The 16760-nt window shown below is 51.8% G+C and overlaps 5 protein-coding genes across 5 annotated transcripts, besides 1 other annotated feature; 3 read left to right on the top strand and 2 right to left on the bottom strand.

Annotated features, from left to right (window-relative positions):
• Positions 1–16760: part of a sequence feature (contig 1.55 1613..492661(-1)) that runs on past both edges of the window.
• On the top strand, positions 493–6427 carry ANIA_03381 (tetrafunctional fatty acid synthase subunit pkiC; the record flags this gene model as incomplete). The annotated part of the gene is made up of 6 exons (XM_655893.1): positions 493–4170; positions 4268–5555; positions 5629–5704; positions 5734–6146; positions 6196–6311; positions 6380–6427. The coding sequence occupies 6 exons, from the start codon at positions 493–495 to the stop codon at positions 6425–6427; spliced, it is 5619 nt and encodes a 1872-aa protein (XP_660985.1).
• Positions 6941–8465, bottom strand: ANIA_03382 (protein salA; the record flags this gene model as incomplete). The annotated part of the gene is made up of 2 exons (XM_655894.1): positions 6941–7785; positions 7889–8465. The coding sequence occupies 2 exons, from the start codon at positions 8463–8465 to the stop codon at positions 6941–6943; spliced, it is 1422 nt and encodes a 473-aa protein (XP_660986.1).
• Positions 9064–10925, top strand: ANIA_03383 (MDR family MFS transporter; the record flags this gene model as incomplete). The annotated part of the gene is made up of 3 exons (XM_655895.1): positions 9064–9357; positions 9411–9797; positions 9867–10925. The coding sequence occupies 3 exons, from the start codon at positions 9064–9066 to the stop codon at positions 10923–10925; spliced, it is 1740 nt and encodes a 579-aa protein (XP_660987.1).
• Positions 11262–12659, bottom strand: ANIA_03384 (uncharacterized protein; the record flags this gene model as incomplete). The annotated part of the gene is made up of 1 exon (XM_655896.1): positions 11262–12659. The coding sequence occupies one exon, from the start codon at positions 12657–12659 to the stop codon at positions 11262–11264; it is 1398 nt and encodes a 465-aa protein (XP_660988.1).
• Positions 14404–16027, top strand: ANIA_03385 (Zn(II)2Cys6 transcription factor; the record flags this gene model as incomplete). The annotated part of the gene is made up of 3 exons (XM_655897.1): positions 14404–14888; positions 14935–15472; positions 15521–16027. The coding sequence occupies 3 exons, from the start codon at positions 14404–14406 to the stop codon at positions 16025–16027; spliced, it is 1530 nt and encodes a 509-aa protein (XP_660989.1).

Genomic DNA, 16760 nt, shown 5'->3' with positions numbered 1-16760 from the left:
CTCTGCGTTTCTGCATAACCGTTGACCCATCGTTCATTATGCGCCAGATGCGACAGGAACTGATTCCGGTTGCATTGTAAGTCGTACAGTGTAGGACAGCCGTAAAAAACTCCGAAGGCACCAGACTCTAACCATTGTATGACAATCAAAGAATAGGGATGAGCCTAGGCGAGCCTAGGCGTGGACGCCAGTGAGACTCGGAACACGATATCTAGAACGCCATGCTATAGGCTCTGGACATGGTTAGCGTGTCGTACGTGGTAGGGGTATGGTTTCGTTCCTCGATTCATGCGCGTTAGAAAGAGCCTGATAGAGAATTCTCGAAGATCCTGCATGAAGGAGCCAGTTTGGGTTACGAAAAGTGGTACTGACCGTTGGTAAGCATTGTGATTGCGAGAAAACTGGATCTTGAGAGTTGTGTCTTCTTTTCCTTTGCCATTGCCTAGCCGAGGAGAAGTGAGGAAGAGAAAGTGAGATCGAGATCGTGTCAACATGGCCCTGGAAGAGGTGCCATCCGTTTCCCGTGACCTTGACCATTCAGCGCTCCGGGCTCTGTCTTCTGCTTCCCCTTCTTCGTTACCCTCTTCCTGCTCACGATCTACTACCAGTCTTCTATTCCAGTCCAAAGGCATTGAATTCAGGCTTTCAATTCCAGACACGTTTTTGTCGCTTGTCGAACCACATCGAAACGCCTTCCTTGCTTCGTATTCCACCCAAGGCAACACTCAGAGTCCGCTCGAGCTGGCATTGAGCTTCCTGTATTTCCTACTTGACCAGAAAGTCTCGCCGCTTGTTCTATCATCAGTCTTACGAGCATTCAACTTGGAGTTCCTTGGAAACAGGAGCGAAATACATTCCTTGATAGCAGACCTTACACCTATACCGAAGCAAAGGCAACGATGGCTAGGAATATACTACCGGTTCCTGGAAGCAAGCGACGATAAACGTGCGGAAATACCGTTGAGTTCAATCTTTCAGCATGCCAGAACCAACGAATTTCAACTAATGGCCGTGTTCGGAGGCCAAGGGGAATGCAGTCGAACCTGCCTCAACGAGTTCGCAGAACTTTACAGCTCATATGAGCCGATGCTACGTCGACTGGTTGGAGTTATTGGGCCCTGTCTCTACAATCTATCCACGAGTGACGAGTACAGCTCATACTACAGAAACCAGCCTTTGGACCTTAAAGCCTGGATTACTGATGAAAATCATGTTCCCGACCTTGGGTTTGTTGCATCAGCTCCCGTTAGTGTTCCGGTCATTGGCGCACTCAGTCTCGCTCGATATTGTGTTACCTGTCACATTACGGGATGCAATCCGGGGTTAATGAGATCTATGTTGCGGACTGCTACTGGCCATTCGCAAGGTCTGTTAGCGGCCATTGTTGTTGCTGTTTCACACTCTTGGGATAGCTTCTATCAAGCCACGGAGGAAGTCATTGAGCTTCTATTTCGCCTCGGCTGGGAGTGCCACCACGCTGCACCTTGTAGCATGGTTCCCGCAGCAAACTACGCGGACGTGGATGGAGCGAACGGGCCGTCCTACATGCTGAGCTTACGGGGCCTCAAGAGACAAGAGACTGAGGCTACGATCGACCATGTTAACGCAAGTCTACCGGAGGATAAACGGCTTTACCTGGCACTGATCAACGCGTACGATCAATTTGTGGTAGCTGGACCGGTCGCCTCTCTGCTTCGATTGGAAAGCCATTTAGTCGAAATTACTAGCAAAGATATTGACCAAAGCCGAATTCCTTTCCGAGATCGAAAACCATATATACAGCATAGCTTCCTTCCGGTCAGCACTCCGTTCCATACGCCGTACCTTACCCGAGCTGCAGCACGAGTAAAGAAACAGTTTGCTGCCCGTCCCATCCCTACACGCCGGCTGGCGATTCCTGTTTATCATACTCATACTGGCCTAGACCTGAGGAAGCAAGGGGGATGTGCACTATCCATCGCTATAGATGCCATTGCGTCTGAGCCGTGCAACTGGCCGTGCGCGGTGGCGAGCTATCATGCATCTCATATTCTTACATTTGATCGAGGCGGCCTTGCACCTTTAATAAAACGCGTGAGAGAAGGATGCGGCGTTAGAGTTGTCCAGGTCGCTGACCTCGATACGAGGGATTCTGAGATGGCAACCATGCGAGACCTGTTCGCCACGAAGCTTTTGCCCACGTCAACAAAATTACAGAGCTGGGGGCAGCAGTTTCGGCCAGGTCTGGCGTCGGGGCCGAAGATTCAGCTGGAGACACGACTGAATAGAGTACTAGGAGCACCACCAATTATGGTCGCCGGAATGACTCCTACGACGGTACACCCTGACTTCGTGGCCGCTATTATGAACGCTGGCTATCACGCAGAGCTCGCCGGAGGAGGCTACCACAATGCCTCCGCGATGGAGGCTGCTATATATGATCTTGTTTCCAGTATTCCAAAAGAGCGAGGTATCACCTGCAACCTTATATACGCCAATCCCCGGTCCATTTCGTGGCAAATAGAACTTTTGCGCCGCTTGTCAAATGGCAATGTTCGTATTGATGGCTTAACAATAGGTGCTGGTGTTCCTTCCCTCACCGTGGCAAGCGAGTATATTGAGACCTTGGGACTGCGACACATCAGCTTCAAGCCGGGGTCTGTGGCTGCAATACGAAAAGTAGTGGAAATTGCACGAGAACATCCAGATTTTCCAGTCATCTTACAATGGACAGGGGGACGCGGTGGTGGGCATCACTCGTTCGAGGATTTCCATGCCCCGATCATCGCAACATACGGAATAATTCGACAGGAGCCCAATGTCTACCTTGTTGCTGGGAGTGGCTTCGGAGATAGCGATAGTGTTTATCCTTATCTCACTGGATCTTGGTCAGTAGCAATGGGGCACCCGGCAATGCCGTTTGACGGTATATTGCTGGGCAGTCGCATGATGGTGGCGAAGGAAGCCCATACCTCACCGGCGGTCAGGAGAATCATTGCTGCTACTCCAGGTGTGTCCGACAGCGAGTGGGAGAAGACGTATTCTGGACCAGCAGGAGGGGTAATCACCGTCACGTCCGAAATGGGTGAGCCCATTCATAAGATCGCCACCCGCGGTGTTTGTCTCTGGGCAGATTTGGATAAGACTGTCTTCAGCCTCTCGCGAAGAGACAGGTTGACATATCTGGCGCAACATCGTCGCTCAATTATTCAAAGGTTAAACGCCGATTTTGCGAAACCATGGTTTGGATGTAACTCCGATGGTGAGGCGGTCGATCTAGAAGATATGACCTACCTTGAGGTTCTGAAGAGATTGACGGCACTCATGTTTGTTCCCAATAAACAGTGGATTGATGCATCCTATATTGAATTTACAATGACAATTGCTCAGCGTTGGCTCCAAAGGTTACAATTCGACTCTGAAGCTGCGGCAAGCTTGACGATCAGCCTGCTCAGAAAGGCACCAGATCGTTTTCTTGCGATATTCGCCGACGTTTGTCCGACTGCTGAAGGCGATCTTCTGAATCCCGAAGATATATCGTTCTTCCTAATGCAATGCAAGACTCCGGGGCGAAAACCGGTGAATTTTATTCCAGCCCTTGATGATGACTTTGAGTTTTACTTCAAGAAGGACTCTCTGTGGCAGGCCGAAGACGTTGATGCGGTGCTAGATCAAGACGCGGAGAGAGTGTGCATACTACATGGTCCTATTGCAGCCAGGTACTCCAAGTCCGACAGCGAACCGGCTGGATATATTCTGGACTCCATACTTAATGGAGTTGTTGCCCGTTTACGCGAAACCTCTACGGCAGAGATGCTGCTTCCCAAACTGGAAAGGGGCCATACCACGCCAGCGTCATGGTCAACGTTATCATTGACCGAAAGGGACACTAGTGAGGAAACCTCAGATACTTCTATAACTTCCTTGTCAGAACTCATAGAAAACCACTCTTTCTCTTCAGGAGGGGTCGATAGCGTTCCCAGGCCGAGTCATCCACTTTGGATGCGAGCCCTACTGGAGGATGATGTGGTATTGCAGGGGACATTGCGTCAAAAAAACCCTTTCCGAGATCTTATACAAAGTTCACCGAACACTGTTGTGAATTACAATCAGGACTCCTCAGAGTTAATGGTGACTGCGCAGGAGCCATACCACATATCGTCATTTATGAGAGCTGTTTGCCACGATGGCGTCGACATTCAAATTGATATTAGCTCACCAAAGGGGTCAGAGCCTTTGAGGCTACTCTACAAGTTCAGCGACACGAATAATATTCAGGTTAAGCGAGGTTATGGATAAGCGCAACGAGCGTATCAAGTCATTTTACAGCCTGTTATGGTTTGGCCATGACTGTGACACAAGTCAATCGCTCAATGGTGTCTTTTATGGGCCAGATATAACGCTGACAGAGGATCTATTGGACGAATATAATGCGACTATAGGCCCGGCTTATAGCGATCACCGGCAGATGGTCCCTAGCACCGATGTCCTACCAATAAGCATGGGAATAATCATAGCCTGGGACGTTATATCGCGGCCACTAATACTTCGTCAGATTGGAGGCGATCTTCTACGCTTGGTTCACCGGTCGAACACGTTTGAGTATTATTCTGATACGCGCCTCCGACTCGGTGATAGCGTGAGTAGCAGGTCGGAGGTCCAGGCGGTTTACGATGACGATGGGGGGAGGGTTGTCATAGTAGAAGCGCAGATCCTTCGGTCCCGAGTACCGGTCATGACAGTTACTTCGACTTTCCTGTTTCGTGGCTCCAAAGGCACGACTGTTCCTGCATTTCGAAGAGCAAGAGAGCAGAAATGGACTTACGACGTGACGTCCGAATTCGAAGAATCCATACTCTTGAGCAGAAATTGGTTCAGACCGTGCGATCCTTCTCTAACCCTTGTCGGGAAATCCATGATTTTCGATCTCAACAGCCTGGTCAAATACCATGACGATGGAAATATGGAGTTGCACGTCCAAGGCACTGCTATGTCTCAGACAAATGGGCAACAACAAAAACTAGCGATCGTAGATTTCAGGAACACTTGCACTGGAAATCCAGTGCTGGACTTTCTCCAGCGCAGAGGGAAACTGGCAGAACCACGCACTGAGTTTAAGATTCCTGGCTGGGCCGGAAAGTCCACCATGGATATCCAAATGCCTCCGAGCAACGAGCCGTACGCTCAACTTTCGAAAGACTTCAATCCTATTCATACGTCCCCCATATTTTCCAGTTTGGCCGGGGTTCCTGGGACACTATGTCACGGCATGTGTACCTCCGCCATTGCGGAGAGGGTCCTAGAGCATTTAGGGCTTGGAGGTGACCGCGAGAGACTCCGCCGGTTTGAGGCGAGGTTCACTGATATGGTGATGCCTCTAGAAAAGCTCGTTGTGGAGATCAAGCATACAGGAATGGTCGATGGCCGGATGTGTTTTAGCATTCTCGCCAAACGGAAAGAAACTGACGAACGAGTGCTTGAGGGTGATGCGGAAGTAGAACAGCCTAGGACAGCATATCTATTCACTGGCCAAGGAAGTCAGAGCAAAGGAATGGGCATGGACTTGTACAAGACGAGTTCAGTTGCAAAGGCTGTATGGGATGAGATTGACCAGCAACTTTACAATGCCTACGGTATGTTTTACTCAAGGTACTGGTCAATTCTTGCTAACCAATAAGGGTGGTCTGTTCTGGACATCGTGCAAAACAACCCAAAGTCCCTTACCGTACACTTTGGAGGTCCAAACGGTCGCAGGATCCGCCAAAAGTATCTCGATATTACTACAGAAGTCGTCCTTCCAAACGGAAAACGAGTCCAAAAGCCAGTATTCCCCGGACTAACACCTACATCCACATCCTACACGTTTAGGCATCCACGAGGGCTGCTCTACTCGACGCAGTTCGCCCAGCCGGCGATCCTACTATTCGAGGCCGCCGCGTTTGCCGAACTACGTGCCAAGGGCTACGTGTCACACGGTGCCGTGTATGCAGGGCATTCGCTCGGAGAATTTGGAGCCTTGTCCGCCTTGTCTCGGTCCGTTCCTACGGGGGCGTTGGTCGAGCTGGCATTCTACCGGGGCTCGGTCATGCAGGCTTCCGTGGCGAGCGACAACGACGGAGGGACAACATACGGAATGGTTGCGATGAACCCGAAGAGGGTTGGGACATGTAGGTTTCAGGCTCCCTTTGGTCGTGATGCGAGAGCTAAGATTGTAAGTCTTTACCCAAACTACGCTGGATCGCCTAGTTAGCCAGATCGCGGCCCAAAGCCAAGAACTACTCGAGATCGTAAATTTCAATATCGAGGGGGAGCAGTACGTCTGCTCCGGAACTGTAAGTCGCCTAACCTGTACGAGACTCTTCTAACAATTAAAGGCCGCGAACTTGTACGTTCTTGGAAGATTGATCGACCAATTAGCGGAGGCACCTGGCCAAGCTTGTCTGGCTGAAGAACAGAACGAACTACAGCCTATCATCGACTCGCTTCTCACCAAAGCAAAAGCGCTTCCACGTCCAATCCAACTTCAGCGCGGAAAGGCGACAGTCCCACTAGAAGGAATTGACGTACCATTCCACTCAAGCCTTCTGCGGAACACCGTTGATCGGTTTAGGCAGTGTCTCTTGCGTCCGGGGTTCTTGGTGGACAATATTGACGTGGAGCAGCTAGTGGGCAAGTACATCCCAAACGTGATGGCGAGGCCTTTTTCATTAGAGAGGGAGTATATTCAGGAGGCGTATGAGTTGACGGGAAGTCCGATTCTGAAGAAGATGCTAGCTGAGGCGTGAGCTTTGCGGACAATTCCGTAGATCAAAATGTGATTAGATTGAGATTTTGAAGTAAATTCGGGCTAGCTAAATTGATTATTATATCATATCTTTACTTCTAATATTATAGTAATGTCCGAAGCGGGGAAAAGTAACCGAACAAGCCAAGTGAATGTCGTGATCCTAGCTAAGCTCAACTAGCAGCTCTGATATATACTCCCCAAATCCGTTAGCATTCCGTCAATATCAAAATCCCAGATCCGATGGGACCTCTCCTTGACATCCTCAAATCCCTTCTCCAAGTCGCCCCCAATCTCTGGGTTAGACCACTCGTACGTTCCACAAACCTCGCGACTACTCCTGACAAGCCACTGGCTCCGCTCATACCGTACATCCGAGTACGCCTTCAGCGCCGCCGTCAACGCATCGTCTTTCGTCCTTTGCTCAGAATGAATATCTCTAATAGCTTTCTCGATCACTGTAATGAGTGCAAGCGCATCCTCAACGCCAATCCCTGCTCCTGCGCCATGGTGCGGCGAACTCGCATGGGCCGCGTCACCAGCTACACACACCAACCCTTTGCCTTTGTCTTTTCCTGAAACAACAGAAGCATAGTAAGGAGCCGGGTGATCGAAATGGTCAAAGACTGCCCATTTATCAAGCCACTCGCTGTCAACTTCTCCAAGGAGATCAATAATTTCTCTCACCGTTGGTCCCCAGCATCTAAACGCATCGACAATCTCGTCCTTACGCGCCGGCTGCGTCATGCTCCTCTCGAGCGGCCATTCGTTGGTATCCGACACAAATCCAACCACATTCATGAGTTTCTGGTTTGCAACGGGGAAGGTGAGGAGGTGTGCGTTTGGCCCGCCGTACATGTGTTGGTTCAGCGCGAGGGACTTGCCGAGTCGCGAGATGGCGAGCGGCATGGGGATCAGGGCCCGATAGGCGATTTTGTGGGTGTAATGGGGATATGAGACGGGATTGTCTACGCCGAAAAGGAGCTGGCGTACACGGGACTTTAGCCCGTCAGTGCCAATCACTGCCCGGTATGTTAGAGTCAATAGAATATAGGACGTTGCGTAGAGGGTTGGGGAGAGGGGTAGCCCTAATTAGGGCTAGACGGGGGGAAGACCAATGCATACCAATATCAGCTTCAGCACTCGAACCATCACTGAACATCATCTGCAATTTCCCTTTCTTCCCCTTCTCTTGCTCTAGTACACTATACTCCTCCAATCGCTTTCCCAGCACGACTACATCATCATTCAAGTGTTCCAGCACACCCCTCAGAAACTCCTGCCGATGACAGCCCTCAAAGCCCCTTCTCCCAGCATGCAGCCGGTACACCTTCTTGCCCACCAAGTCTTGTCCTACTTCGACATCTTCTTGGCGATGAGTGTACCCATCCACAAATTGCATATAGTTGTTTGGCCGTTCCGGATCCTCACCGTTGGCGGTTCCAACGGCAGTCGCACACTCCTCCAGCACTGGGTCAATCAGGGCGAGACATTTGCGCGCATTGGCAGTAAATGCGATTCCGGCGCCAGGAGCACGCAACGTTGCGGATTGCTCGTAGACTCTTACATTGACCGGCAGGGGAAAGGCATCTTTGCGTCTTGTGAGGCCCAGCGCGAGCACGGTACCGATTATGCCGGCGCCGATGATGGCGATGGAGATTGGCTCGTTGGTGCCGTTGACGGTTGGAGTTGACGCGGACATCCTGTCCCTGTTTCTTGCTCTGCCCCCTGGTTCTGGATGTGGTGGGATTGACTAGCTGCTGCGCTGGACTGCTAGTACGAGACTGGTTGCTTATGCCGGCTACCAGCGGCCGCTTTGTGTCTTTTGTACATTCCGGCCCGTGTCCGTGGCCTGTATCTGCATTCGATCCCATTCTTGTGTTTGCGCTTGTGCTCGAGTGAGGCCAAGTTTGCCACCAGGGTCGTATCTCAGAGAGTCTCTGCCCTACATCGTGTTCCGATCGAAACAGACGGGGGTAGATGTGTGTTCCCGTCCCGTGTACTTTGTACCTGTGCTGTATGTTTCACAGTGCAGATCTGTACAGTATCCCTAATCTCGCGCTGGAACCACCAGTTTCAGATTTAGATCCGTTTTTTATACCATCTTTCCCGTTTTTCCGATATAGTACAAACCGTTGTCGTCGTCCTACGTATTCTCTTGTCGTCCTCCTCCCTTCAAACTCCGACTCTCAGTTCAGTACTGTTCTCCATTCGTCCTCTGTAATCTGCCTTTACATCCTCATACTACCGCTCTAGCTCAAAGAAGCAAGGTCAGACCAATGGCGTCCGAAATCACCATAATGGCCATCCCTGAAGAGTCTGACGAGAGGGAAGACTTTCTTTCTGGCCTTCGAAACACGGAGCCTCAGGCACCGACAGCATCGCACTCCAGCTCATCCAAAAACAATCCGCAGGAGAAAGACAGACAGAATGAGGGCGTCCGCGATGTCGAAGACCAGTCTAACGATGGCGACTCAGCACCCGACTACCAGGCGTTCAAACTCACTGCCACCGGCCGGCTAATCTTCTGCGCGTTGGCGGTCCTCACCCTCATGGTCGCCCTGGATGGGACGAGTATCTCTGTTGCATTGCCGGTATTCTCCCTTCCAAGATGCTATTGTAGCCTTTCTTATTAAGAAATGAGTAGGAGATGGCGTCTTCCCTCCACGGTACTGCGATGCAAGCCTTCTGGAGCGGGACATCCTTCTTGCTATGCTCGACAGTCTTCCAGCCCACGACCGCCACCCTGTCCGACATCTTCGGTCGCCGGCCGATCATCCTAATCAGTCTGCTTTTTTTTCTTATTGGATCCTTAGTTGCGGGAATCGCAAATGACTTTACGCAGATCCTGGTCGGACGGTGTCTACAGGGCGTCGGAGGTGGCGGTATTGCGGTCCTTTCCGAAGTGGTCGTCACAGACCTGGTACCTCTCAGACTCAGAGGGAACTATTATGGAATTCTCTCGGCCATGTATAGTCTGGGAAGCGTGTTAGGTCCAATCTTGGGAGGCGGGTTCTCGGAGAACTATACGTGGGTGCGCTTACCTTCCCCGGTCCTATTAATCGATCCAAAGTAAGCTTGATATGCTAAAGGGTAAACACAGAGATGGATCTTTTATATCAATCTTCCCTTCATTGGTGTCTCGGCATTCCTGATCCTCTTCTTCTTTCGTCTCGAGAGGCCTTCCGGCTCGCTAAGGGCCAAACTCCGCAGAATTGATTACATTGGCACAACGCTCTTCATTTCGTCCCTTTCCTCGTTCCTAATCCCACTGACCTGGGGTGGAATAATGTACTCCTGGACCAGCTGGCACACTCTCGCCCCACTCTGCCTAGGGGTGGCAGGACTAGCCGTCTTCACGGTGTACAGTATCAAAGCAACAGACCCAATGATCCCACGCTCTGTCTTTGGGAACCGGAGCGCAGTCATCGCTTTCATAACAAGCGGTCTGCAAGGCCTCATCCTCTGGGGCGCTCTATACTACCTCCCACTGTATTACCAAGCCGTTCGCGAATTCGGGCCCATACTCACGGGCGTTGCGTTGTTCCCGCAGACATTCACTGTAGCGCCAAGCGCAATCGTCTGCGGCGTGCTTGTCACAATAACAGGACGGTATCGATGGGGGCTATGGGTCGGCTGGGCCCTTTCGATCCTTGGACTTGGGCTGTTAACACTGCTAGACCGACATACCAGTACAGTGGCTTGGATATTCCTTAATATCCCCTCTGGCTTGGGGCTAGGCTTCCTCACGGCAGCAATTGTCTGTACGGTGCAGGCTTCAGCAACAAATAAAAACTTGACCGTGGCCGTTGCAATGGTTGTGTTCTTTCGCGCATTCGGGCAAGCCGTGGGGATCGCTGTTGGCGGAGTCATTTTTCAGAACCGCATGCGTCACGAGCTGCTGAAGTACAGTGAATGGAGAACCACCGCAGAGGAACTCAGTCGCGACGCGGCAGCGCTTGTAACGGTCATTCAGGGTATGCATAGTGAAGAAGAAGCGAGCCGGAAGAATGATCTTCAGATGGCGTACACGGATAGTCTACGGATCATCTGGGCATTCATGGCGGGTATTGCAGGGGTGGGCCTGATTCTGAGTCTGTGGGTGAAGAAGTATGATCTCAATCGTGCGCTGAGGACGGAGCAGGGAGTCAAAGAGAGGTAATGAGTGGACTTTTTAAAGTGGAATCGTTGGAGTTAGGGCTAAGACCATTGCGAGGGGTCAATCTATTGCCGACACGGGTTGAGATGGGGGAGACTCTATCATAGTACTATGCAAACTAGAAACACAGGCCAAGACATTCTCTTAAGCGCTGATCAACGTATAAGAGCCGCAGGTCTTGCGAGTATGTAGATGGTATTGAATTATTGTGTAAGAGGTAGACGCTGCTCAGTTTGAATATCTATGGGTCCATTGCCCAAAGAATGCAGCCCTAAGCCAGTACCGAACCAAGATATTTCTCATATGCCATCACTATCCATAAACTCATCAAAAGGATTACTACTCCCAGACAACCACCTTCTTCTTCCACTCCGGATCCTTAGCTAACCCTTCCACCTCCCATCCCCTCAGGCAGATGACCGCATCCAGCCCTCCATCACCACTAGCTTCTTCTCCCTCTGACCCCATACTAGGGCCAAGGTACATACCCCCAGGCAACGGTCCGAATGTCGGCCTCCTTACAAATCTTGGTTTACCCAGAACCGTCCCAAAGCTGGGCACATCCACATGCGCAACGGAGCTGACACTTAGGTCCGTAAGGGGATTGAACTCTGCCGCATAGAGGATCCTAGATTTATCTTCTGTCCGAAAGAGAAGAGTCGCGTAGGCAGAGATTGCCTGCGGCTCTGTGTGCTCTCTCAGACATTTGCGGAGGAGAGAGGAAATGTGCGAGAGGGATGTGCGTGGGCAAACGAGCGTCGACAGCGGGAGACGCAGGTTCGAGGTGCGGACCATGTGGCCCATGTATGCATACCCTGGATTTAGGCCCATGGCTCTGCGGAGATCTGCGGCACGGGTCAGTTGAGTCGTTGCTCCTTCTCCTCTTGTATGGCTGTGCTCTGCGCGGATTATAGAGAGTCTCCGCCAGCAGAACGCTGTCAGGGCGTCATTAACCGAGACGCTGCTGACGCCGTCAATGAAATCGTTTGGTTGGCTCATCGCTTCGTCATGCATCTCTCGTACCGCGGCTGGGGAGAAATGCACCAGGGTCCATTTATACTCGTCCAGGATCTCCCGGGTTAACGGGGGCGGCCGATCCATCGTAAAGATACCCATCTCTTCCGGGAGGACCTGATTCTCTGGAAGAAGAGGGATAAGATTTCTCCTGTCGATATTGCCCATTGCAACTTCAGCGTCTGGTATGCTGGCCGTTGGATCATACATAAACCTCGACAGCAGATGGGCAATATAGAAGATCCCCGTAGCATCTACGATATTGTGCTGTGCGGCAAGCGTAAGAAGAAGCCCGTCGTTGATCAGAGAGGCCTGGATCTCCAACACCGGTGCAGAAGACTCTTCATAGACCCGTGGAAACGCAGGGCGGGATGGTGCCACCAGGGGACCTGGAAGCATGGCCGGGGGTGCCTTAGCGGCGTTGAGGGTTGCATAGTCTGGTAGGATAGAAGAGAGGTCTTTGACGTGTAGTATTTGTTGGACTCTGTCTGAAGAATCACCTTCAGGGAGAACAACACTGAATGTACCCGAGTGACCGGGATGGGGAACCTGGTGGACCACAGCCCCAGACAGAAAGGGGAACGTGGCCAGTAGGCGTCTGATAGAGCATTGGAGAGCCTCAAGGACTGGCTGGCGCTGGGAGTTTACCAGGGGAAAGACGAGGAGGATATGGGTATAGCTCTTCAGCAAAGGGAGCTGGCCTAGGAGGTCTTGGAAGGACATGGTTACTATACCGTGAATATGCTTGAGATCTATGGTATATAACTTACCGTTCGCTCTGCACGAAAACTACGGGATACACGAGCCTCGGCACGGGAATGTGAAACGCCCACGAGTGTCACTTATCTAGACGGGGTTGTGTACATGTAATGGCTTTAAGTAACCGATCTACACCGATTTTAGGGTGGCGTGTTAATAGTCTGCCGTAATTAGTACCGATGACTATAGCCACTAGTATCCCGCTGTAGGCTTACCAACACAGCCAAGGATTCAAGCTGAAAAGGAAAAAGGAAAAGAAATCCGAAGGCTCTTCAGATCGGTGAACTAGTGTCATGTCTTGTCCTAGGGCAGCTCAGGCAAGTGAGCGAACTGAGCGACGGGGCCTGAGAGCTGCAAGTATGCAAGTAATCTGGCCGTCAGCACTTAGCCCTCTAGCAATGAGAACAATATTCCGTGACAATCCTCATCCATCTCACGACCTCGAGGAGTCCGAGCTCCGATCAACAATGCATGGTAGTCGACACACGACCTGGTTGACCTCTGAACTCAGGGCTGCGCACAAGGGAGCCAGGCTAGAATGGCGCAGAGCTTAGACTGTCGATCATGAGGTCATGTCCGACTTGTCGTCAATCTTCACCCGAGACGTCCGGCTCTTGCTAGAAGGCAACAAGGTGTGACGCTTGTAGAACGGCAAGGATTGACTCGAAGTATACAGCGGAGGCGATCGTGGACATCATTGTCGGGATGCCCAGACTGAGATCCTTGATTATTTTGCCAGTCAAACTTGCACATTCAATAGACACCGTCGGTTAATGTTCCCTCATATTTTCTGCAGAACAAGACGATTGTCAGGCCCGCAGCGGGCGACCCCGAGTACGATGGCTTGGAATCCGAGAAGATCCACCAAGTGGCTGGCTGAGGGCTCACCGGCCACCGCGCCCTCTAAGCTCTGCGAAGGAAACGAGCTGACTCCAATTGATCAATCAGATCGGGGCGCAGTTGTCAGTGTGCTCCTATTGTTGTAGCCAAAGGGCATCTTCCTCTCCTGACTATTCCTAGTCAATGGAGAGGTTTCCTGCAATCCGAATGGTCCGGTTGAGATCTCAATGGCTCCGCTCGCCGATATGAACCGGGTCGCGGCGTCACAGCGTCACAGCATCGCATTTGCAGCATTTCAGTTGTTCCGCACCCATTGCAGCCATTGGTGACCTTCCACTACCGCTGAGGCTTCCATTTTGAACTCAGCGGGGACCCTTTCGAGGCACAGTCGCCTTGTGTTGCCGCGACAGTCTGCAGCCTGCAGCCCAGTGACCACTATCACAGCGCGGCCTGTCCGATCGGCTCCAGTACACGTTGATCAACAGCCAGCCTGTCGGTGCCCTGCTCAGTCCCCATTTGTTCCATCTTATGCATTTCTGCTTAATGCTAGCGATGATTCCCATTTATCGGATTGGCTGCTTTTTGCGAGGAAAACATGTCCTCCCAGAGCTTAGCACGATAGCTCGCGTTTCTGCTTTGTTGCCCTGGATCCCTGAAGGACCGGTCGGAAAAAGAAACGAAGCATTATTGCAGAGTTCTCCATCCGATCGGGCCTCTACCCATTGCCAATATCGCGATTTTAATGCGCACGACTCACGAGGTTGCACCCACACCCTCCAGGGTCCTCTATAAGTTTCGTGCAAGGGACCAAGTCCTTGACTCCTCGCTGCGTCTTGCAGAAAAGACGGCCCAGATGTTCAACCCCGAAATGAAGACCGAGACCCCGCCCGTCACCGTCACCTCTCGCCAGCGACCGGGTTCCGCCTGCGAGGAGTGTCGTCGACGGAAGGTCCGCTGTGACCGCCAACGACCACAGTGCCAGGTCTGCTACGAAGGCGGGCTCGACTGCAAGATCAGCACAACGAGACTTCCTCGAGGGCCGCGGAAGGGCCAGCTACGGACACTGCGAACTCGCATCGGTAGGTTGCTGAACGTGAAATCCTCCAAGACTCTAGCTGAGCGAGTAGCCGCCCTCGAGCGCTGTCTGGCCGACCGGCATCCCGAAATAGATCGGCAAATGCACTCCCTGCTAGAGGGTGCGGGGGTCGAATACGACTCGGAGGATTCCAGTCGCGGTCAAAACCTGTCGAGGGACGGCACAGAATCACCCAGAGACAGACGAGAAGGCACGAAATCCCAGTTACACGATTTTCCGCGATCGGAACTCGTCACCGAGCTCATGCGAGCTGACCTGTAAGTCCTGGCCTGTCAAGAAGTTCCCGACGACGCTGAGCAACAGTGATCAACTATACTTCGATCGCGTCCACCCGTTTGCCCCTATATTGCAGCGATGGCGATACCACGTTTGGTCCCAGCAGCAACAGAAGAGCGATGGCCAGGCTTGTCTGCAGCACGCGATGTGGACCGTCGCGGCCTCGCTTTCGGCGCAATTTCGCTCCCTCCGCGACCCCCTCTACCAAGAAACAAGACGGATGCTTGACATGCTGGACTCCCAAAACTCATACTCACGCCCAGACGCAAGCGGAGGCATTGAGCACGCGCAGGCTTGGGTCTTGGTCTGCATCTACGAATACATGCAGCTATCACAGCTGCAAGCGTGGATGAGTGCGGGCAGATGCTGTCGTCTTGTGTTGGGTATGCGATTGTACGAGTTGGATGATCCGAACAGCCCGGTGATGATGGCAAAAGACCAGGAGACATCGCTGATTGACTGGACGGGACTTGAGGAACGACGACGGACCTTTTGGATGGCCTATTCGCTCGATCGATTCATCAGTTTTCACAACGGCCTGCCCTTCACACTGAACGAACAATTAGTATGTCGCCCCAAGTCCAGATAGGTGACGGCACAACTGACCATGTAGATCGCAACCCGTCTCCCTGGCCCGGAAGAAGATTTCCAAGCTGGAAACCCCGTTGTAACCCAGTATCTCCCTGAAGCAATGACAAGGACGAGCAATGACCCCATCCAGCCCATCTCGTCTTTCAGCGAGTGTATCATTCTCGCGACAATATGCGGGCGGGCTCTCGCACATAGACAAAAGGTGGCGGTAGAGCAGCTGAGCATCACCGGCGACGTTGCGACCTTTGAAGGTTTCTGGTCGCGACATCAGTGGCTGCACGAGATGCTTAATTCCCGCATCCGAATGCTCTCGGCATGCGCCCAGGTCGATCCCATGTTGATGTTCGCTCGTATCGTCGCCCAGACCATGGTTCTTTTTCTGCATAGCGTGCTTGAGTCGATCACTTGGAAGACCGGCGATCATCTCCTAGGAATAATCGAGTATGAGCGACTGTGCGTGATGGCCGCACAAGAGGTGGTGAACCTGGTCAAGTTGCAAGGCCAGCTTGGATACTTCAAGGTGCCTTAGCCCTCCTCCATCAGTACAGCAGGCGACTAACGGCTCAGGTTCATCCATTAACACCGATTCCATTGATGATGTGTACGGAATTCTTCGCGGGACACAGCTATCTCGATGCAGGGTTCGATGGTATGCTGCAAGAGGTACTGACCTGTCTTCAGGATCTCGACCGGGTTAAAAACGCAACCCATAGTCCACGGGCCTCGATGCCAGCAGCTGCTCCTGTATAATGGCTTACCGTGGTTTCATTGCCTTTAATGTCACGTAACGACGTTGCATGGATTTGTATGGCGTTTTCAAGAAGCGATCTGGGAGGGTGTTTGGCGAAGAGAAATGGAGTTTTTGAAATACAATCAATCATTTTTCTGAAACTACAACAAAAATACTGCCTGTAGTCATGTCTATATATGTGTTAGCATTTTTCTCGGCTTCTGGCTCCTATTCTTACCAGCTGGTCAAGCCGGAGTTAGCCAATTCTTGAAAGAATACTCCGAACAATTACTCCAGCGCAGGGCAGAAGGCGGCAAACAGGAGTCCGGAGAATATTGCGGGCCCGTTTCAAGGAGCTATTCTAAAGCTGCCTGTCGTGTCTGGCTCCGTTTAAGACGTTGACAACGCCAACAATAGCTGCCGTGGAACATAGTTCCAGACAGGGCGACAACGGTGATATACCGCGTAACGCTAAGAGAAACTCCGGATGTACAGCAAAGTCTCGGTGAGAGGTGGACCTACCGAAAAACAA

Source organism: Aspergillus nidulans, chromosome VI (genome assembly GCF_000011425.1).
Source record: "Aspergillus nidulans FGSC A4 chromosome VI".
Taxonomy (NCBI): Eukaryota; Fungi; Ascomycota; class Eurotiomycetes; order Eurotiales; family Aspergillaceae; genus Aspergillus; species Aspergillus nidulans.
Note: the sequence above shows the minus strand (reverse complement) of the source record. Positions and strands in the feature narration are given on the sequence as shown.